The sequence below is a fragment of the Muscardinus avellanarius genome (assembly GCF_963383645.1).
Source record: "Muscardinus avellanarius genome assembly, chromosome: X".
NCBI classification, from domain to species: Eukaryota; Metazoa; Chordata; class Mammalia; order Rodentia; family Gliridae; genus Muscardinus; species Muscardinus avellanarius.
In genome coordinates, this window is record NC_137792.1 from 94,275,626 (window position 1) to 94,299,429 (window position 23,804).

A 23,804-nucleotide genomic window follows, 5' to 3' on the forward strand; every position below is an offset into this window, starting at 1 on the left:
GCCTCCTAAGTACTGGGATTACAAGCGTGCATCACCATACCCAGTTTATAAAGTGCTTTTAAACCAGGCATGGTAGCTGGGCGTGGTGGTGCATGCTTGTAATCCCCGTGCTTGAGAGGCAGAGACAGGAGGATCTCGCAGGTTCAAAGCCAGCCTCAGCTACTTAGTGAGGCTCTCAGCAACTTAGTGAGGCCCTGTTTCAAAATAAAATATAAAATAGGGCTGGGAGTATAGCCCAGAGGTAGAAATCCTCTGGGTTCCACCCCCAGTACCACAAAAATAAATAAATAAATAAATAAATAAATAAACCAGGCATGGTAGTGTACGCTTATGATCCCAGTTCTTGGGAAGCTGAGCCAGGAGGATAGCAGATTCATGCCCAAGATCAGCTACTTAGTGAGGCTCTATGCGACTCTGTGAGACCCTGTTTCAAAATTAAGATAAAAAATAGGGCTGGAGTTATAGGTCAGTGGTAGAAAGCCCCAGGGTTCAATCCCCAGTACCACAATAAATAAATATATAAACACATTAATTAATTAATTTAAAAGTGCTTTTAAAACTATCCAAAACATAAGAAGTACTTTGCACAATTTGTGACTATCAGGACTATCAGAATTTATTTGAAAAGAAAAACCATGTATATATTTTGAGGGACTTTGGGGGGGGGGAAGGGTTGTGTGTGAATTATGTACTTAAACAGATAGGGGAAAGGCCCTCTGTGTGGTTGGACATTCATGTCTGAATTTTAGCAGGGAGAGAAAGAGGGGAATTTTTTTACTTTCAAAAATACAGTAAATACCTACAAAGCATTTTGATGTATGAAACAATACATGCAAAGAGTCCCTCCCCTTCAGAAGCTTACCATTGAATAAGAAAGGTGAATCTCTGGTTCTATCGAGAAGTATATGTGACACAAGGCAGGCTTTGAAAGGCACCACGAGGATGAAGCAAAGTGGTCTGGGCTCATGGAGGGAAGACAGGTCATGTCTGGATGGAAAAATCTGGAAAGGCTTCCAGAAGAAAGCGGTGTTCTCTGATTTCATAATATCCTTTTTGTCGTCGTCATCATTGTTGTTGTTGTTGTGTGTGTATGTGTGTGTGGCATTGGGGAATAAACCCTGGGGTGCTCTACCATTGAGCTACACCCTGCCCATGTTTGTTTGTTCGTTTGTTTTGGTGGTACTAGGAATTGAACTCAGGGGCATTCTACCTCTGAGCTACACATCCAACCCATTTTATTTTTTGTTTGGAAACAGAGTCTCCCTAGGTTGCTGATAGTCTCACTACATTGATGAGGCTGTCCTCGAACTTACAATCCCCAAATACTGGGATTACAGGCCTGTGCCACTGGACCCAGTTTGATGTCATGATTTTCTGTAGCCTTTCCTTAGGAACTTAATACCTATTCAAATTTCTGAATGCCCAAAACTCGCAAAGATCAGAGCCTCATGACAAAGAACAGAGCTTTTCCTGAATCTAAATGGGTCCAGATTGAAGCAGTGTCCTTTATTCCATCCTGTCTTTTATAAGGTGTAAAAGGGTATATAGGCTTTCTTCAAATCCTTATTTGGCAAAATAATCTCTCAATTTGGATGAGAGTGGACCTAACTAATCTGCAAGAGCCAACCATCTGGGAAACTGACATGTTTACCATCTGTCCATTTAGGTAAGCATCTGAATGTAAACATTATTGTCCTGTCACTTTATTTGCATGAGTTAAATTGGTCTTCCAAAGAGCTTCTGCCAGGCAGAATCACTGCAAGTCTTTCTAGTTGTGACCCTCTCCCAAGAACCACTAGAGCTGGGATCAGGGCAGATATTCCAAAAAGACATGTTGAAAGTCCTGTCTGAAACCTTTGCAGTGAACCTCTTAAATTCGGTTCTGTCTTGGGTGAGCATCATGTTTGAATAAGGTATTAAAGTCAAGTGACTATTTAGACAGGTCTGAGAACAAAAGTCACATAGGATACACTGATGAGGAGCTAGCGACTACATAAATGAAATCAGAACTCTGCTGAGGCGAAATCCAAGGTATTTGCTAGTTTGCTGAGAAAGGGATGAGCTCCTTTCAGTAGAACCTGGCATTATTCTTATCAAGAGAGTTAAAGAACCATTGTGTCCTTCATTTTATTAATTAAATTATTTATATATTTATGTATATTTTTGGTACTGGGGATTATATTTAGGATAACTCTGAATTGCACCCACAGCCCTTCCTTTCTATTTTATAGTTTGAAACAGGGTCTTGCTAAAGTTGGTGAGGGCCTTGCTAAGTTGCTGAGGTTGGACTTGAACCTGTGATCCTCCTGTCTTAGCCTCCCAGGTACTGAGATTATAGGTATGGACCACCACACCAGGCTTAATACAATAATTTGTAGTGAGGATTGAACCTAGGAGCATTCTACCTCTGAGCTACACCCCTAACTTCCCCCCCTTTTGTAGTACTGAGGATTGAACCCAAAGGCATTCTTCCTCTGAGTTACACCCAGCATTGTTTTATTATTTTTACTTTTTTTTATTGTTGGTACTGGTGATGGAACCCTTCTACCTCCAGGCTACACTTCCAGACCTATTTTATATTTTTATTTGGAAACAGGGTTTCTTAAGCCAGCAACCTGTGCAATCTTCCTGTCTCTACCTCCCAAGCGCGGGGATTACAAGCATGCAGTACCACACCCGGCCTTATTATTTTTACTTTTGAAACAGGGTCTTTCTAGGTTGCTGAGAGACCTTGCTAAGTTGATGAGGCTGGCCTCAAATTTGTGCACCAAGCTGGGCGTGGTAGTACACACTTATAATCCCAGCATTTGGGAGGCTGAGACAGGAGGATTGCAGTTCACGGACAGCCTCAGCTACTCAGTGAGGTCCTTTGCAACTAAGTGAGACCCTGTTTCAAAATAAAGAATAAAATAAATAGGTCTGGGGGAGTAGCTCAAAGGTGGAATGCTCCTGGATTCCATCTCCAAGATCGCAAAATAAATAATTGTGATCCACTAGTCTCAGCCTCCCAAGTACTAGAATTATAGGTATGAGCCACCATGTCTGGCTAGACCTTTCTTTCTTCACCTTTACTAGATGCTACTTAGGAGTCATATATAACACACACTATCAATTCTGGGCTTTGTTTACAGGCTGGTCCTTTAACTGGTTAATATTATATACCTATTCTATACTCTTCTAGGTATTTAATACTTTCATGTATTAGCACCTTCCTAAAACATGAAAATAAATAACTCCAATATTTTAGGGTTTTGATTTTGGGGATTATTTTTGGTACTGGGGATTGAACCCAGGAGCATTGTACCTCTGACCTATATCCTCAGCTGTTTTTTATTTTTATTTTTTTATTTATTACTGCGGGTCTGAGGATGGAACCCAGGGGCATTCGACCTCCGAGCTATACCCCCTGCCCTATTTTTTATTATTTATTTTGAAACCGGGTCTCACTGAGTTGCAAAGGGCCTCACTAAGTAGCTGAGGCTGTCCGCGAACTGCGATCCTCCGGTCTCAGCCTCCCAAATTTGGGATTACAAGCATGCACCACCATGCCCGGCTTTATTTTTATTTTGAAAAAAAGTGTCTTACTAAGTTGCTGAGGCTGGCTTTGAGCCTGGGATCCTCCTATCTCAGGCTCCCAAGTACTGGGATTAGAGATGTGCACTGTCATAGCTAAAATAATACAGTAAATTTTTGTACTGGGGATTCAACCCAGGGGCATTATACCTCTAAGTTATACTCCTAGCCCTCTTAATTATTTAATTTGAAACTGGGTCTTACTAAGTTGCAGAGGCTGGTTTCAAACCTGTGTTCTTTCTGTCCCAGCCTCCTAAATACTGGAATGGCTTGCACCTTGCAGACATAATTTCAATGTCTTATCAATAGCTTCATACAGTCAGCAATACATCCTCTTCTTGTGGTGGATAATTCAGGTGGGGGGATAGCAGCAGCCTCTGGTGCAATTGGGGGAATTGAATAAAAATAAAGGGAGCGGAAAGCACCCTGTGTGTGCTGAATAAAGTCATAAAATGAAACTTGGGAATCTATGCTTTACTTCAAAGAAATGGACGATGTCACATTTCAATCACTGTGGCAATGCCAATAAGTAAGATATTGGGAAATCCAGCTTTCTGCGTTTCTAGGATGTTATAATTCATAGATATCAAAAAGTGCAGTGTTTAGGAGCTTGTTTTGTGGAGTCAATCAGGCTGTCTCCCATAATGGATCAACTGCTTCCCAAGAGATGTGACCTTGGATTCAGTCCCATTATCTGCAAAATCGATATATTATCACCTGCCTTTAGGGTTGCTGTGAGATGATACATATGAAAATCTAGTACAATGTCTGACCCATTCTAAGAACTCAATATATGATATTTAATCTGCCTATTTTAGGGTTAGTTCCTAGTTCCAATTCCCAGAACTATCTTACCTTCTATACTTTGCCCCCTTCAAACAATAATGAAAGAAGACTTTGGAGAGAGTATCCTACAGTGATTCATCCAATACAGACATACCTATTTATTCAATCACTCATTCAAAATTATTTATTCAATGAGTTCAATCCCCAGTACTGTGGGGAAAAAAAACAGAAAATGGCATCAATATTTTGCAAGGCATGGTGGTGCACACCTGGGATCCCAGTACTTGGGGGGCTGAAGCCAGTAGGACAGCAGGTTAAAGGCCAGCCTCAGCAACTTAGCAAAACCCTCAGTGACTGAGTAAGACCTTGTTTTAAAAAAAAATAAAAAGTGTTGGGAATGGATCTTGGAGGTAGAGTGTCTCTGAGTCCAATCCCCAGTACTATCAACTTTGTGGCATCAACTTTGTTTCTGGCATTTTGCAAAATGTTGGGAATGTAATGGAAAATAAACATGCTCCCAATACTTGAGCAGCACTCAGTTTTCTGGCTATTAAGAAGCTCCTATATTCCTCAAACTTTCTTTTACTTTGTTTTGTTTGTTTTGAAGTTCCTAAGAAAGGGTATTGGGCACAAGGTTCTAGCATTCGGGCTCACACACAAATCCAACATCGCTTCCCAAGAAAAGTGGAAAAAATCACGAGGGAAAGCATTTCCAGGAAAATCCACTTTTCCAAAACAGCAACACAAGCTTGTAATCCCAGTGTCTCTGTGACTCAGGAGAATAATGGAGGGAGATTACAATTTGGAGGCCGACATAGGAACCTTAAAGAGACTGGATCTCAAAATAAAAAGGGCCAGGATATAGTTCAATGGTACAGTTCCCCTGGGTTCCATCCCCCTTACCAAATAATAGCAATTAAGACATTGGAAAAATTTCAAATCTACTTTTTCACAATGCTGGAAATTGACCAAATGCTTCCAACAATCAGAAGAACACTTATTCAAGCAAAACAGGTAAATTTCACTAAGAACAACAAATTGTGTGGTATTTTCAGTATACTCTAGTCCCATTTTCCTTTATGGGGCCCCATAATAGCATTGAAAACTAAAACCCTTGGATCCACAGTAGCTGTGAAAAGCAGCAGCCTAACACCCACCAGAGGGAAGCAGATTGGGATTGGATCACTCCAAACAGACTTATCCCCAGAGAACTGTCATTACACTAACCTGTCAGGTAACTCTCTAGAAAAGTCCTATTCACAGGGTATGTCTTTAGATGATACCAATATCATGCTCCCCTGGCTTTTAATGGAAAAAAAATTAAGCAGCAATTGTTTAATATCAATTCTGCCTAAGGCAGGAGATAAGAGTTGGGGCAAATGATAGGCTAAGCAAAACGCAATCTGAATCCATCAACATATGAGAAGGATTCTATACAATAATCAAGTGGAATATATGTCCCAGGAGTATAATGGGATTCAATATAATAACATCAATATAACACATTACATTAATGAAACGAAACACACACATACACACACACACACACACACACACACACACAGGATAATTTTAGTTGACAGAAAAAATAGCTGACAAAATCCATGATCAAAATACTTCGAAAACTATGGCCATATCTTCTTCAACCTGATTAAGTCCATCTCTGAAAAACCCATAGCTAACATCATATTCAGTAAAGAACTACTGAAAAATTTTCTCCTAAGATTAGGAATAAGATAAGGATTCCCACTCTTAACACTATACTCATCATTGTACTAGAGATCCTAGCCAGCTCAATTAGGTAAAAAAGGATAGAACAGACATCCACTTTGGAAAGGAAGAATGAATATTATATATTTTAATCACAGTATCTTATATATAGAAAACCTTAAGGAATCAACAACAACCAAAAAAAATCTAGGCTAATAGATGAGGGCAATATTGTAAAATACAAGATCCATATACAAAGTCAATTGTTGTTTGTTAAACAATAACTACAGAGGGGGCATTATTTTGAACTGAGCTCTTATACTAGACACCAATAGACCAGACCAAAACAAAATAGTGTCATTTATGCTGAACACCACATAATCAAAGTGACACTTAAATGATGCACATAAAAGCTAAAAGAGATCAGTTTTTCCTGAAAATAGGAGATTCCAGTCTACTTGAGTTAATTTACAAAGGAGGTTCTCTTTGCTTTCATTCTTACCAAAAATACTAATAATAACTGAAGTAACATGATGCTAGCCAACTTATTTTTTCTATTGTTTTGTTTCCTTGTTCACACTTTTATGAAACCTACTGTTCTGCTATTGTCCAGTGGGAGATCGTATTCCATTTTATAGTATGGAGACTGTCCTGTTTCATGAATCATGAATAAAAGCCAATACAATCTATAGCTAAATCTGTTAGAATGTACCTTTTGCCGGTTTCTATAGAGTATCAACTAGCACTACAGACTTGAATTTAAGAAAAATTCATTTACAATATCATCAAAAATAATAAAATACTAGCCGGGTGTGGTGGCACATGTCTCTAATTCCTGTACATTGGAAGCTGGAACAGGAGGACCATAACTTTTAGGGCAGTGTGCAGTACCTTATTAAGACCCTATTTCAAAATTGAAAAACAAAAAAGGCTGGGGATGTATCTCAGTGGTAGGAACCCCCGCTCCAGGTTCAATCCCAAGCATACCAAAAAAGAAAGAAAAAAAATAAACTACTAGTGAAAAATTTAAACAAAAGAAGTATAAGGCTTAATAAACTGAAAATGATGAATTATGGTTGGAAGACACTAAAAAACTTATTATTCAAAGTTACACAGATAGTAAGTGACAGAGCCAGCAGTTAAACTGATATACAGAATCTATAATCTTAATCACCTTATTACACTATATTGCTACACACATAATCACTGTTTATACCCCCATTGGTCTTTTTTTGTACAGGCAGTTGAACTCAAGGACATTCTTCTACCTCTGAGCTACACCTACAACCCTTTTGATTTTTTTTTAATATTAGAATCTCATTCAGTTGCTGAGGCTGACCTCAAACTTGTGATCTTCCTTCTCAGCCTACCAAGTATTGGTATTCCAGGTGTGTTCCACTGTGCTCAGCTGCACTGCTCTTAAAACAAGACTCTTGTATTTACCATGTTCAAGACTAAATCATTTTGATTTGCTCTAACTCCGTCAACCTCTCCAGCCTCATCTTTTTCCATGCACATTCTTAGAGTTCAAGCTGCAGCCATACCAAGACTGCTCCCAGATATGCCATGCTCTTCTTAATCTTTCTGCCTTTAGTCCTGTTAAACTCTGCTTTGGCTTTTTACTCCCATTCCCTTTCCTTCTCTGCACCTAACAACTTCTACACATCCTTTAACATGCAACTCACATATCGCCTCCTCCTGTAAACCCTTTCTGTGTTCCTATGATGCCTTGTTCATATATCTTTCCATTCTTTATTATACAGTTGTAAAACTATCTTTTTATATACCTTTCTCCCTCACTAGACTAAGATTTCTAAGTGGTTTTTCCATCACATTCCAACATCTGGCTTTACCCATCAATATTTCTATATTTCCGTGTACTTCTTCATCCCAGCCATTGGCATAATGGCAAGAAGAGAAGAAGGGGACTATAAGATTTTGCCAATTTGTGTGTGAATGTGTAGACAGGAGATATGAGTACACAATGCAAGTCATGAACATATTTGGAGGAAATAAGGTTCCAAGATGAAAACATTATAAAGAATAATTTTGGTAGTTCCATAAAACTCAGTTAATTGCTTTATACACTCCCCTCAAACAGAATTTTTTAGATGTGTAACAGTGCAATATATTCTTGGTCAGCAGGATAGTTCTATTCCACAGAGTTATTGAGGGACATGGGCTACCCTGGATTACCACATCCCAGTCAGCCCAAAAGAAGAAACATGGAAGAGTATGCGTGGGAAATTTCTATAAACCTGGAAGTGCCCCACATTGGTTCTCTTCCTATTCCATCAGCTATCAATCATGTGACTACACTCTAAATGAAAAGGAAACTGGGAGATGTAGTCCAGGTGTGGGCTCAAGAGGAGTAAATATCTTGATGTGTAACTTGTGACCTCTACAGCTATACTAACAAGAAGTTGGGGATAATTTGCCTTGGGTTTTGGGTAAGTGATTAGAAGAGGTTTACTTCCTTTATACTAATAAGTTATACAGCATAGTTCTGTTTCCTATCTTTTGGTCCTGTTACCTATCTCATGGGAAGCTGGAGTAATCAAATGTAGGTAGTATTTAAAAATCATGGTTTATTGTAGTCATACATCTTAATGGAGTACAAAATGATAGAGGCATATATGTATACATTGCTCATCTACAATGTACCAATAAAAATTTAAAAATTAAAGACTGAAAGAAAAAAAATTATGGTTGACAGTTGAGCTGCCTACTGAGTCACTTACCAGAAAGTAGCAGCTGGAGAGTGACTTGTAATGCTGATTATTCCTTAATTATTAATCACTGACACTTTGTAGATTGCCTTTAAGTAAAATCCCAGCTGGGTTAGTATACAATATTGTAGTATTGGCCTCCAAATATTTGTTCCTCTGTTGTATGTCTAGGCTAGAGAGGTTGTTAAATAGATGACAAAGAAGCAAAGTGATTCATTGCAGGCCAACCGAGAGCTGCTCAAAACAAAAGCAAGGGGAAAAGGAAGAATCAAAAAGGGAACTCATTTCTATTTCAAAGCATAGTCACAGGCATGTGGGCCAGTTTCCTTTTACCCAAACAGAGCTCACATTTCGTGAAGACCTCAGGTAGGCTAGGGGGAGTAAAGTAAATTAATTTGAAATGAAATAGCCCCATGATTCTCTGCTAAGGGGTATGTATAGTCCCAGGAGAATTTGTAAATCTGGTGCACTGGCTCTAACCCTCCCCACCCAAGTCACATTTAGTCTGACTATAATAGGGCCTAGGAATCTGGATATTTTAGTACATCCTGGATGATTCTGATGCAGAATCTGGTTTTGGGAAACACTGCTCCAACATGATGGGAGGGGAAACATAGAAGCATGCTGCTGGACATGGTAGCACACACTTATAATCCCAGTACTTGGAAAGATGATACAGGAGGATCACAGGTTCAAAACAAACCTCAGCAACATAGCAAGGCCTTCAACAACTTAGTGAGATCCTGTTTCAAACTAAAAAATAATATAGGGCTGGGGGTATAGTTCAAACGTAGAATTCCCCTGGGTTCAATCCCCAATACCAAAAAGAAAGGAATACAAAACAAAAGAAATTAAATAAAAGCATGCCAAAGCACAGACAAAGTGGAGTGATTCTGTTTACTTTGGAGGTGATGGTCCTCCAAGCCTCAGCCTCCCAAGTAGCTAAGATTACAGGTAAGTGCCACCACACCTGGTTGGTGATTTTAGGATTGCTTGTTTTATTGTCGCACTGAGATTGGACCCAGGATCAGTCTACCTTTGAGCTATACCCTCATACTTTTTATTTTAAAACAGGTCCTCTCAAAGTTATCGTGTCTCAAACCTGTGTTCCTCCTGTCTCAGCCTCCCAACCACTGGGACTAGAGGTGTGCACCACCACACCCAGATATGGTTTTGTTTGAATATATGGAAAATATAATTGACCCTAGGAAAATCTAACCTCAACCAAGCATGATGTCTGTAATCCCAATACTTTTGAGGCTGAGACAGAAAGATTGCAGACTCTAGGATAGCCTTGGCAATTCAATGAGACCCTATTTCCAAATAAAGAATAAAATGGTCTTGGAGTATAGCTCAGTGGTTGAGCACTTCTGGGTTCAATCCCCAGTGCCACAAAAATATATAGCCTCATGATTTAGCATGTACAGCTGTTTCTGAGATTAGACCTATTTATGGGTACATGGACAATGAGACTTTTGTAGGAATAACCCCTTGCCGGAGCTGAATGTAAACAGGAGAGGTATTATGAGTAAAGACTTCCTTCTGGACATCCCAGATAACTAATGTGTTCTTTTATTTTCCCAGTTTGTTGCTCAGCCCAACTGCCAACAATTGCTTGCCACCCTGTGGTACGATGGCTTCCCTGGATGGCGGCGGAAACACTGGGTAGTCAAGCTTCTGACTTGCATGACCATTGGGTTCCTGTTTCCCATGCTGTCCATAGCCTATCTGATCTCACCCAGGAGCAACCTCGGACTATTCATCAAGAAACCCTTTATCAAGTTCATCTGCCACACAGCATCCTATTTGACCTTCCTCTTCATGCTTCTTCTGGCTTCTCAGCACATTGTTCGGACAGATCTCCATGTGCAGGGACCTCCCCCCACTGTTGTGGAGTGGATGATATTGCCTTGGGTTCTAGGTGAGTCAAAGCGAACAGGAGCAATGGCCAGACTGCCTTATGATCCTGTCTAAAGAAAATGCTAAGCCTGTAACCCCAGTACTTGAGAGGTTGAAACAAGAGGATTGAAGGTTTGAGGCCAGCCTCAACAATTTAGCAAGGCCCTCAGGAATTTAGTGAGACCTTATTTTAAAATAAAAATAAATTAGCTCTGTAGATGTATCTCAGAAGTAGAACACCCCTGGATTCAATTTTCAATGCTGAAAAAAAAAGAAGGAAAAAGAAAATGCTAGAATGAGCAGTCAGACTAGCTCTAACTAGTGCACATCAACTATGTATAGTAGGATAGTCCTTTGTTGGTACTTTCTGTCTCAGGCCTTGGTTACTAAATATTGCATGGTCCACTATGAAGTTGTCAGTGTGCTCAGAGTTTGCCTCTGCTAACCTAACATCTTCAAGGACAGAAAAGTGGCTGTTAGTTGGTTTAGAGGAGGAAAGCCATGTCTCATTCTAAAGAGGTTTTAGGTTTGTTCTGCTAAGCAGGACAACTACCAATGAGTCTGTTCAAACCTTCCTTCCCACTGGTAGAAGGAACACAGATTCTACTACTTTCTCATAGCTACTCCTCATAATCCTTGTATTTGTTCAGGGTCTGCATTCTTTTAGAATACAGAGTCCATAGTCAGGAGGGAAACCTGGGAAATTCATACACCTCATGCTAGAAGCAGCTATACCAGTGATCCCCAGGCACAATTAGATTTCACTAGACTCTCCAATACATGATCAACCTCTAGGTACTTATCATTCAAACTGTGGTCCCCAAACTAGCAATATCAGCATTATCTGGAGAACTGTTAGACAACTCAGGTCCCACCCGAGATCTGCATGCTAACATGATCCCCAAGTAATTAATGCACTTTAAAATCTGAGAAGTACTGCTCTACTACAGATTCACCTTTTACTCTTTTCCATATTCCAAAGCTCAAGAAATTTTGCCTCTATATCATGAGGCAAAATTCCATAAAACCTCCCTACAGTGAGAGGAGAAAGGAGAAAAGAGGATCCTAAATTATATGGGGCCCTACTGTCTAGCTTCAGCCCTAACATCTGGTACTTTAGTCCCTTGTCAGTTTGCTCACCTTAAAATTCATAGCCAGATATGGTGGCCCATGCTTGTAATCTCAGAACTTGGGAGGCTGAAACAGGAGGATCACAGGTTTGCAGCTAGCCTCAAAAATTTAGTGAGGCCCTCCACAACTTAGTGAGACCCGGTTTCAAACTAAAAAATAAAATAGGGCTGGGGGTATAGCTCGGAGGTAGAATGAATGACCCTGGGTTGAATCCTCAGTATTGCAAAACAAAAAACAAAACTAAAAAAAAAAAAAAAAACATGAGGAGGATTTCTTTACAGCACCTAATGGAAAGTTTAGGGAATATGGGATGATATTGATTTAATCAATTTATTGATGAATTTGCTCACACTCCAAAATATAAAGAAGGTAGAATGAGGAACCCAAAATTCCAAAAACAACAAAAAGACAAAATTACAACACTATTCAAATAAGTGTGGTAAGAATGCTAAAAGTCATACCTAGAGCTGGATGGATGTGGTGGTGCATGTCTTTAATTCCAGTACTTGGGAGGCTGAGACAGGAGGGTCTCAGGTTCAAGGACAGCCTCAGCAATTTAGTGAGACTCTCAGAAATCTAGTGATATCCTATTTCAGAACAAAAAATTAAAAAGGGCTGGGGGTATAGCTAAGAGGTAGAATGCTCCCCAGTTCCAATCTCCAGCACCACACACACAAAAAGTGAAACCCATAAAATTATAGGTTGAGTGTCATCAGGAGATGGTTACTAGGTTTGACAAATTCAAGACTGGAAGATGGAGTAGAAAAGAAATAGGGGAGATAACTGCCTCTTGAGACTTCACTGACCCCAATTTCTTTGTTGGCTTCATCCTTATTTACTTGGGGTGATCCTGCAATGATGACCAGGACTGCCCCCATGTAGAAATAAACTTTTCCCTCCATTCTTCAGGTTTCATTTGGGGGGAGATTAAGGAAATGTGGGATGGTGGATTTACTGAATACATCCATGACTGGTGGAACCTTATGGATTTTGCAATGAACTCCCTCTACCTGGCAACCATTTCCTTGAAGATTGTGGCCTATGTCAAGGTAAATTTGCATGTCTATCATTTTTCTTCAACAATGATTTGGGTTATGTTAATAAGCTTTTTGCACTAGGAGCAAGGAGTATTTAGGGGAAAAGTTATGATGGCAGCCCCACCCATGTGGGAAAGTAGCACATGAACAGACATTCTTTCAGTGGTTTGTAAAAGTGTCTACCTAAACAAAGTAAGTGAACAGTGGAATAACTTGCAAATGAATCCTCTTCTTAAACTCTCAGGGTAAAGGAATCTTTAGCCTTCAGTACTTAAATTTTCTCCATTTGGCCCACTGAAGCTTGCATAGGGCAAGAAGAGGAAATTCACTGAATCTATTATCTCCAGGAACCTCTTTAACCTTCATCACTTCAATAAAAAAAGCTATGTTGAGACAGGAGGTTGGCAGATTCATGACCCCCCTCAGCAGCCTCGTGAGGCCCTCCACAACTCAGTGAGATCCTGTTTCAAAAATTTTAAAAATTAAAATAAAGTAGGGCTGGGGGTATAGCTCAGAGGTAGAATGCCCTGGATTCAACCCCCAGCAAGAGCTCCTTTATGTTTGTCTAATATTATTCTCTCGGGACATGCACATCCTTGTTCCCTCTAGGGTCATATAGAACAAGGCTGTTTCTTCTCCATAATTATGCCTTCAATATAGAGTCATCTCTCCATTACCAGCCGAGTCATCGCTCCCTAAACCAAAACATTCCCACTTTCCTCAACTATCCTTCAAATGATAAAAGCAGAATTCCAGAAACGTCACTGCAGGAAACACAGACCCTCTGCCAACCTCTGCCTCCCTTCTCACTGCCATTACCATCATTCAAGCAATTATGAATCCCGCTTTTTGAGTACCCACTAGTCTATGCCTGCTGATTCAGATGATGTACACACACAAATACACACCACCACCTTGAGGGCCTCCGCGCACAGGCTGCAGCTTGAATTCTTATAAAAGAAGCTTCATGTCCAGTGCCTCACTTTGGATAATCACAGGCTCCAAGTTCCAGTTCTTACTAAATAATGGGATAGCTATGCTTCTTCCATCTCTAGTTGAATTTTTCCAACATGAAGAAAGGCTGACAATTCCGTCTCTAAGATTGTCTAGTCAGTCATGATTTTTGGCACTAAATTCCACATTAAGGAGTTTTAGAATGGGAATATGGCTGTCCCCCAAATCTCCAACAACTAAGTTTATTTTTATATCCCCAATATGCATATTGCATAAATTTTAAGACCTCAGGAGTTATGTAGAGCATGAATATTGAATGCAGCCATGAAACATTTTTGAAAGGAGCCCAAGAGTATGCCTTATACATGTGGTGATCATTTAACACATATTACAACTTCCTTAAAATAAAAGTCTGGTGAGGAAAATGTTTGAATCTGGTTAACATGCCTGGGTGAACTCCATGTCATTCTGGCACTGTGCTGACTAAGAAACATAGTTTTCCTTAAAAAAAAAAAAACATTTCTTCCTTTAGAAGTGGTATTTATACACTGGAGAAACCATAAATTGTCAATGTAGCAATTGCTAGGTTTTGTTTAAACAGGAAAGTTTAGTATAAGTTATGAACAAAAGGATTCATATTTGGGGACATGAAAATGTGTCTACAGATGATAAGCATTAAATAATAACCTAACCTGTCTGACTTCATTGGTGAGACTGCCAAAGATCTAGATGCTTCCCCACCAAAGCATAAGAATAAATTTACTCTACTAAACTGGTAAATGTCCCACAACACTTAAAGAAAACACAAGCACAACATGTCACATGCAATATTCGAATTTGTCATAAGAAACAGTATATTGGGAGGGTCTAGTCTACTTATACACAGAAGCTTACCCACCCCGAGATGGCCTTGTCCAAACAGAATGAGCCAATTACAATGAGGTAAAGCCGAAAGAAACACCCCAGAGGCCCTCAAAACATCTCAGCTCACTGTCATACCGAAGCAGTACAAATGTGCCAAAGGATGAATTGCCCCTAAAGATATTTTATTAGAGTGAAAATTAGTTAATGACATATACTTCACTTGTCATGGTCTACACAACAACCAAAAGGCACATACCAGAGCACTTCAAAGGAGCAAATACACATAAGTTTGCCTCTCAGTGCTCCCAGATAATTGTTCATTGGTTTTCTGGGATAGCACCACTTAGATCCACTACACCACCATATCTCTTCCATATGCACAGACTAAATCTGGACTTTGCTGCCCACTCAGCTGTGGTCTTTTCTTTATCTTGCCTACAGACAAAATCTACCCTTGAATTCTTATTACAATTGAGTCCTCTTATTATGACTAGACTGTTCTTCATATTTTGCTCTTAGGTTAACAAAATGCAATTCACATTTCTTTGAAAGGAAGGGAGGTCAATTTTCAAGTTGTAATCCATTTCAAAAAATAGAAGAAAAATCACTTGCCTTCTAGTATCTCTCACTAACCCAAGAACCAGGGAACTAAATTTAATCCCCACTCTGATACTCGAGAGCTGGGTTTTCATAGGTAATCCCTATACCTCTCTGAACTTTATAGACTCTGCCTCTGTTGAATAAGCAAACTGGACTCCATCAGTGCTTTTCAACCTTTTAGGTTTTTGTTCTATGGAACCATATCTTCAAAAACTTAACAGAACTCAGGCTGGCTGTGGTGGCACTCGCTTGTAATCCCAGCAATCAGGAGGCAGAAACCAAAGGATCGCGGTTCATGGAAAGCCTCAGCTACTTAGTGAGGCTCTTCACAACTCAGTGAAACTGTTTCAAAAAAATAAAATACTAAAAAATAGGGCTGGGAGTATATCTCAGAGGTATAATGTCCCTGGGTTCTACCCCCAACACCGCAAAAAATTTAATTTAATCTACTTTAATTTAATTTAAAAACTTACACATAACTCCAATATGTTAAAGAGCCCAGAAGACTGAGTTTGGCCTGACCAGTGAGTCTTCTCTCTTTCCCATAGTGGCCAATAGATGCGGCTGTTAACCCCAGAGGTTCTAAGGAACACAGTTTGAAAACTACTGTGTTAGATTAGGGGTCAGCAAAGTGTGGTCTGTGCGTCAAATGTTGCTTGCTGCCATACCCATTTGTTTATGTATCATGAATGGCCACTTTAGCACTATAAAGGAAGCATTAAGCGGTTGTGACAGGGACCATATCGCACACAAGGCAAAACATATGTACTATATGACCTTGACAGCAAAAGTTTGATGACCTCCCGGCTAGATGAGCTCCCAGTTTATTCCCTGTACTCACAATACTAAGATATATTTCTCCAAAGGCATATATGCAGAACATATATTTGCATGAGGATCATCTTTCATACATCTTAATCCATTCAAATCCAGATTTACCACCCCATGAGTAGTAGACTTCCCCATGGTTATAATTCTGGACACAGAGATAGAAACCTACACATTAAGAGCTTATACGTGTTTCTATTGATTATAACTTTAAAAAACAGGTTTATTTTGTTGTTAGCAAAGAGTCCCTACCTCTCACATATAACTTAAAATCCTTAAAGACCTATCTAACATCTTTGCCTTGAGATCAACTATCATGTAGGTAACATTTAACAGAAATAGTGCTGAAATGAGTGGATGCCTGAGATTTAGTCCTGACTTTACCACCAAGTTTGCTGTGAAATCTTCAGCAAGTCACCCTGCTTCTCTGGATTTCAGTTCCTACATTTGTGAAATAAGCATAACAACGCCTACACCTCACAGCAATGCGGGAAATGTTTTTCTTTGGAAGGAAAAATATAGAAATACGAGATTTGGCCAAGAGTACATAAAACTGATTGGCCACCTAAAAGTCTATCTGAAGCGGAAGACAAATGTTCCATGGTTTCTCCAATTCCTTTGACAGTGAAAAATATTGGATACACACAAGTGATTTTAACAACATCGGCTTCCTTGATTCTTGGAACTGAAGCACATTTTGAGAATGCTAACGATATAATTTGGCCCCCAATGCATGTTCTCAGGAAAGTTGTTTACATTTAGTCCTGAGAAATTGTGATATTTAGATGAGAGCTCAAGGCAATGTGCTTCAGATTAAATTTCAAGCAAACACTCCTTCTGTCTTGGGGAAGGTAATATGTAGTTTCTTGTATTTCCATAACATTTCTCCTTATAAAGTACACAGACTTTTGCATATGGATGCAGAATCACAAACACGTACAGAGGGTAGCAGTAGGAATAATCCTTATTTTATGGGGAAATGAAAGATACAGATTTAAGTGAAAATCACCAAATTGGAGCTCAGATCTCACAACAAAGTCAATTTTCTACAAGGCTACTTCCTACATTCCAGAAGCTAGAAGCTTGGAATAGGGCTGAGAAATGGGCAATCAACCCTATAAACACTGGCTATTTTCTCTCCTCCAATCCCTTAGTTCTTCATTTGTGCTAGAGGGACATTCTAGCTTTGTAGGGTTGTCAAAGGAACAGTAAAATACATCCATATGCCACTGTGTGGAGAAGTACTAAATTTGCTACCTGGAAGGTTGACATGCCATTTGAAATAGTATGGAATACATTAAAAGCTGCTAAAAATTCAGCAGAGAGCTATGATGAATGACTCCCTAAGGATACTCTATCAGCCCCAAACTGCAGTCAGCAGGAGAATGAGAATAAATACCATGCTCTGAGAAGGCTCCATCTGCCCCTGTCCTAAGAACTGCAAGGGGTCCATGGTTCTAAGAACCCAATGGGGGACTGAGGAGTAGATCTGTTTCAAAATCTCATTAGGAAGCAGGATAATTTGTCCCTCCAACCTTGGGCATATCAGTGGCTCTATTTCAGTGATACTCCCCACCAATCTGGTAAACTCAGTTAGAAAATGTCTGTTGATAAACCACAGGTGGTCACTCCAGATGATTGCTCTGAAAATCATTCTGCTATGCATATATGCTGGGTATATATTTGGATGGGAGTGGGAGGGAGAGAGTTATTGGTATGGCATACTGATTGAATGGGATAAGACAAACACTGTCAAGCATGAGGCCTTTGGTATAAATGAATGCTTGGTGTATATTTTGGTGGCTTTATTTGGGTGTGGAAGGGTGGAAAGGGGAAAGTTTTATAAATGCTCACTATACTTCTCATCTTGTGCACTTTTTTTTTAGTATAATGGTTCTCGTCCAAGGGAGGAATGGGAAATGTGGCACCCGACTCTGATTGCAGAGGCGCTCTTCGCAATATCCAACATTTTAAGTTCCTTGCGTCTCATATCCCTGTTCACAGCCAACTCCCACTTAGGGCCTCTGCAGATCTCTTTGGGACGCATGCTGCTTGATATCCTCAAATTCCTCTTTATCTACTGCCTGGTACTGCTGGCTTTTGCCAATGGACTGAACCAGCTTTACTTTTATTATGAGACCAGAGCTATTGATGAGCCTAACAACTGCAAGGGGATCCGATGCGAGAAACAGAACAATGCCTTCTCCACGTAAGACTCCTCTCTCCTTTCCCTTTTTTCTTCCTTCTCCATTTTGTCCAGTTTTCAGCCCACAGTTTCACTACAGGCTTGACAGTGGGACCACTCAATATAGTTTGACGTGAAGACAGATCCTTTCTCTCACTAGAGGGGACTAGGAAGAACAGTGGAGTTAAGGGAAGGAGGAAAGAGAAAAGTACACATGTGGGCTTCCAGGAACTGCAATAGTTAGTTTTGAACCTTGTTGGTGTTATTATTTTCTAAAGACTTAATGGAAGTGGGAAGGATAAATTCTCACCCAAATAAGGGGCATCCACCAAGGAAATGAAATGGAAAGGCTGTTCTTCTGAACAAGTGACAACCCAAGCAAACTTAACTATTCTGAATCAACCACAAAAGCAAAAAGGATGCAAAATAACTTTGTGGAACTAAGAATTGAACCCAGGGGTACTTTACCACTGAGGTATAATCAGATCCTTTTATAATTTATAATTTATTATTATTATTAATGATAGTAGTAGAAGTAGTAGTAGTATTTGGTTGGAGGTTTAACCCAGGGGCATTCTACCCCTGAACTCCAATCCCAACCATTTTATTTTGAAACAGTATTGCTAAGTTGTTTAGACTAGTTTCAAACTTGCAATCTTCCTGTCTCAGCCTCTCAAGAACTAGGATTACAGATGTGTGCCACCAATGCATGCTGGAAAATTTTTAATGCACTTCCTTTCACAAAGTTAAGTTAGAAAGGGTACCCATTGAGACAAGATTAGAATCAGCTCACCTGCCAGAGTAATGTAAGGATTCAAGTTGGTAGAGGGGCACCAAGCACTGACTGAAAAGGTTTCTCATTTGTATTTGGGATGCCAGAGACTGATCATGACTCTTTTTCCACTAGTTCACTGCCTCTGGACACATGGAATTCCTGTGCCTGTTCTTCCTACTATAAATCCTTATTTCTATCCAGGCATGCTGGCACACAGCTGTAATTCCAATACTTGTGAGGCTGAGACAGGAGGATTGCGGATTCAAGTCCAGCCTACTATAACTTAGTGAGACCTTGTTTCAAAGTAAAAATAAAAATGGCTAGTGGTGTAGCTCAGAGGTACCTAGTGTCCCAGGTTCATTCTCCAGTAACACACACACACACACACACACACACACACACACACACACACTCATGCGCGCGCTCCTACTTCTTGAGACCTTCAAACCTCCAGAACGGCTTTTACTTTCTGACAAATTGGTATTAGAGGAAATAGATAAGAGAAATAAAATAAGCAAAGCTGAGGCTATTTGTTACTATAGGAGCTGCCCTGGGCTGAGCATGGACTCAGTCCATCTACTTCTGTCTCCATCTGCATTGTAGAGTGTGACTCATCACTGGTATTCATAGTAATGACCCAAAGATCATACAAGAATCTTACCATTAAATTAAGATTCAGGGTTTTTTTTTAATCTATTTATTTAGTGGCCCTGAAGATTGAACCCAGGAGCATTCTACCTCTGAGTTCCACCCCTATTGCTATTTTACTTTTTATTTTAAATAGGGCCTCATTAAGTTTTCTGAGGGCCTTGCTAAATTGCTGAGGCTGGTCTTGAACCTGCAATCCACCTGTCTCAGCTTTTCAAGTATTGGATTTACAGGTGTGCACCACCAATCCCAGCTTTTCTTTTGTTTTTAATCAGTACATAAAATGTGTACCTATTTATGGGGCAAAATTTGATTCCATATGTGTACATATTGTGTAATAATCAAGTCAGGTATTTAGCAGACCCATCACATCATACATTTCTTTGTGGTGAAACTTTCAAAATCCTCTCTTGTAGATATCTTGAAAAACAGAGCATATTATCATTATCTATAGTTACACTGCTATGCGGTAGTGGGCCAGAAGAACTTCTTGTTCCTGCCTGACTGTAACAATGACAACTTTTTCCCCATCCTTCTCTCCCTTCCACTACTCTTCCCAGACACCCGTAACTAACACCCTACTTGCTACTTCTATGAGATCAACATTTTATTTTTGGTGGTTGTGGGTATTGAATGTAGGGGCATTCTACCTCCAAGCTATACTCCCAGCCCTGTTTTATCTTTTATTTTGAAACAGCTTCTCACTAAATTGCTGAGCCTGGCTGTGAAACTCCTGTCTCAGCCTTCCAAGTATAGGTATTATACGGGTGCTCTACCATGCCCAGCTGAGACCAACAATTTTAGATTCCACATATGGATAAGATCATACAGTATTTGTTTTTCTGGCTGACTTTACTCAACATAATGTCTTTCAGCTTTATTTAGTTTACCACAAATGACAAAATTATATTCTCTTTTATTTTTTAATAGTACATAATAAATTTCCCTCACCTTTTTTTTTTGTGGTACTAGTGATTGAACCCAGGGGCAGTCTATCTCTGAGCTATACCCGCAGCTCTATTTTTTACTCTTTAATTTGAAACAGGGTCTCACAGAGTCACAGAGGGCCTCACTAAGCAGCTGAGGTTGGCTACAAACCAACCTCAGGTTGGGACCCTCCTGTGTCAGCCTCCCAAGTACTGGGATTATACGCATGCACAACTACACCCAGCTGGATTTTTCTCCTTTAATTCTATAAACTAAGACAGTTCAGTGGAACATTCTAGAATATGTTCCAAGGCCAAGAGGGAAAAGGGTTTCTACTTGATGGAAATTTGTACTGATGGTGGATGAAGAAAAAAAAAACAATGTTTTCTAACCTACCCCTGTTATTTGTCTCTAGCAGGTTTCATAAAAGGGACTGGAAAAAATAAAAATAAAAACATTTCAGTGGTATGTTAATAGGGTTGAAAATGGAATTTGTGATTAAATGAGTTTTGGAAATCCTGGGATAGGATATAAAAGGTGTCTTCACTGTGGGATTAAGAGTCTTTCTAATATGAATCTATGATCCAGAGAGAGATCTTCCCAGATGTATTAACTACAGATGCTCTCCCTCTTATTTTTCAAATGATCTCTCCAAGATGATATTCCAGAGAACTGAAGTTGAAATATGTTGGCTTACTTCATTGCCCATTGCAGGCCTCATCCTTCCACTAGACCATACCCCTGTCTCTCTTTCCAAAATTGGACAAACTCTTCAATAGGAAGACCAAAATTGTGTGAAAGAAAATGGCCCAAATGGATTAGCCAAGATTTGATGCTCTTTTCTTTGCTTTTTGCATATGTGGTACTGGGGAATGAACTCAGAAATCTTCTACCTCTGGACTACACTTTCAGCCCTTTTTGTCTTTTATTTTGAAAAAGGGTCTAAGTTGCTGAGGCTTACCTTGAACCTGTGATCCTCCTTTCTCTGCTCCCCCAATTACTGGGATTACTAGTCTGCACCAGAGTGCCTGGCTGAGATAGTCCTATTTTGTTAAACCAATCGGGAGTGCATAATTTCAACTGACCCCTTTGTTAGTGCCTGCTGAACAGGAACTTCTTACTCTCCTGCTTTACTCTAGAGACAGAACTCACATCAACCTGTTTTCAATATAAAGGGAAATTTAATAGTGGCATGGGCAACAGGAGACCAAATATGTTCCCATCAAAGTGTTTGACAAGCACTGAACACCTAAATGCAAGGTGCCTTCCAATTACCCTGTCACGTGAACTCTGCTGAGGAAGTTTATGAAATGACTCCTTGTAAATTGTAGTGATTATGAACATCCCTGTTGCCAGCTGACATTTCGCTCCCATCACTTGCCCAGCAGTGACAGTTGACAAGGATGGGCATTGTCATACAAAAAATTATATCTTGGGGTGTCAGGTAAAAGAAGCATTGTCATGCTGGAGGCAAATCAACAGTGATGTTATCTTCACTTTCCTTCAATCTGTTGATATTTCCTTACACTGATGCCTGGCTCCAATTTATGTTTTTTTTTAAATGCTTCATTTCAGGCATTTATAATACCAATTTAAATACATTTATTCAGGCTGAGCATCAGAATCTCGGCTTTTAGAGATGGGCAAAGTGAACTTGTTTATATAACTGCTGAGAAGTTTGGTGCCTGCTTGTCATCCTCCTTCTTTTGATTCCCCAGAACTGCCATAACTGTCCTTCTGCTTAAAAAGGGGAAAATTCTTTTTTCCTGGGCATACAATAAGGGGAACTCACTGTCCTTGCTGACAAGCACGTGACAACACTATTGGTGATTCAAGTTCGGTATTCCAGACCTGGAGCTCCTGGCCTTCATGTGCTGTCAAGAGAAGCGACTAGGAGAAATCAATCCAGATCGTTCAAACCTTGAAGACTAAATACAGGAATTGGTTATATAATCGTGCGAGGGGAAAAAAGGGTGAAAGTGAGCTAACTTGCCAGTCCTCTGTCTCTATTCCGAGCCCCAAGCCCTCGTCTGTAGGGGTGTCCTGAACACACTGGATTGTTTCCTAGATTCCTCAAATACAAAATGTCCACAACTAAATTCCTTATTTCCTTATTTTCACCCTCCCACACCTAATTCTACTTTAATCCCTCATCTCGTTAAATGACACCATCCTAGTAGTCATCTGGGATTCTTACCCTTTCCCTCATGAAACGCATCCAGTGGCTCACTCAGCCATGTCAGTTACTACTAGCTAAACAGTTGCTGAGTCCACTGGACACTTGTACGCATGCGCGTAAACGTGCATGCGCACACGCAGTCTCGCGAGCTCATGCGTACCATCTCCCAGGTACCATCTCCCAGCTCTTTATCATCTCTCCCCAAGACTACCACAACTGTCACTCTTTTTCCTTTCTTTTCTTTTTCTTCTTTGTTTTTGTTCTTTTTTTTATATACTGGAGATTGAACTCAGGCATTCTACTCCTGAGCTATATATACTCCTAGCCCTTTTTATTTTTTATTTTGAGACAGGATCTCTTTAAGTTGCTGAGGGGCTCACTAAGTTGTGCTGAGGCTGGCCGTGAACCTAAGATCCTCTTGTCGCAGCCTCCCAAGTACTGGGATTACAGAAATGCATTACTGCTTCAGCTCCATAACTTTTTTATTTTGAAACAGAGTCTCAATAACCTTTCACTGCCCTTGAAACTGAGATGTTCCTATCTCAGCCTCCCAAGTACTGATATTTGGAGCATGTACCACTCGGCCTGTCTTGTCTTTCAACAACCTCTTTTTTTCTCTTTGCTTTGGTGTTACTGGGGTTCCTGGAAACCCTTCTACCTCCGGGCTACACTCAGACACCTATTTTTTATATTTTTATTTGGAAACAGGTTCTCTTGCGCCAGTGTGGCTGGCTTCGAACCTGTGAGATCCTCCTGTCTCCCCCTCCCAAGCCCCGGATTTACAAGTGTGTGCCACCACGCCCAGCTCAGCAACCTCTTAATTGGTCTTCCTGATGCCAGTCTTCTTTCCTCACAGCAGTCTTCCACTTGCTATTTGAAAGTTTCTAAAAACCAGTCTCATCCTCTCCTCCCTGTCTTCATGCCCACGATCATAGCTGAATCTACTCCATAAATCTCACCACTTTATTCAAACACACAG

The 23,804-nt window shown here is 40.0% G+C and overlaps 1 protein-coding gene across 1 annotated transcript in view; it reads left to right on the forward strand.

Annotated features, from left to right (window-relative positions):
• Nucleotides 1-23,804, forward strand: part of TRPC5 (transient receptor potential cation channel subfamily C member 5) — a gene marked incomplete at both ends in the record, with an annotated part of 154,452 nt that overhangs the window by 76,222 nt on the left and 54,426 nt on the right. Inside the window, 3 exons of the mRNA XM_080718693.1 lie at nucleotides 10,383-10,719; nucleotides 12,738-12,877; nucleotides 17,998-18,320. Of these exons, the coding sequence (XP_080574819.1) occupies nucleotides 10,383-10,719; nucleotides 12,738-12,877; nucleotides 17,998-18,320 (800 nt within the window). The remainder of the gene's footprint in view (nucleotides 1-10,382; nucleotides 10,720-12,737; nucleotides 12,878-17,997; nucleotides 18,321-23,804) is intronic.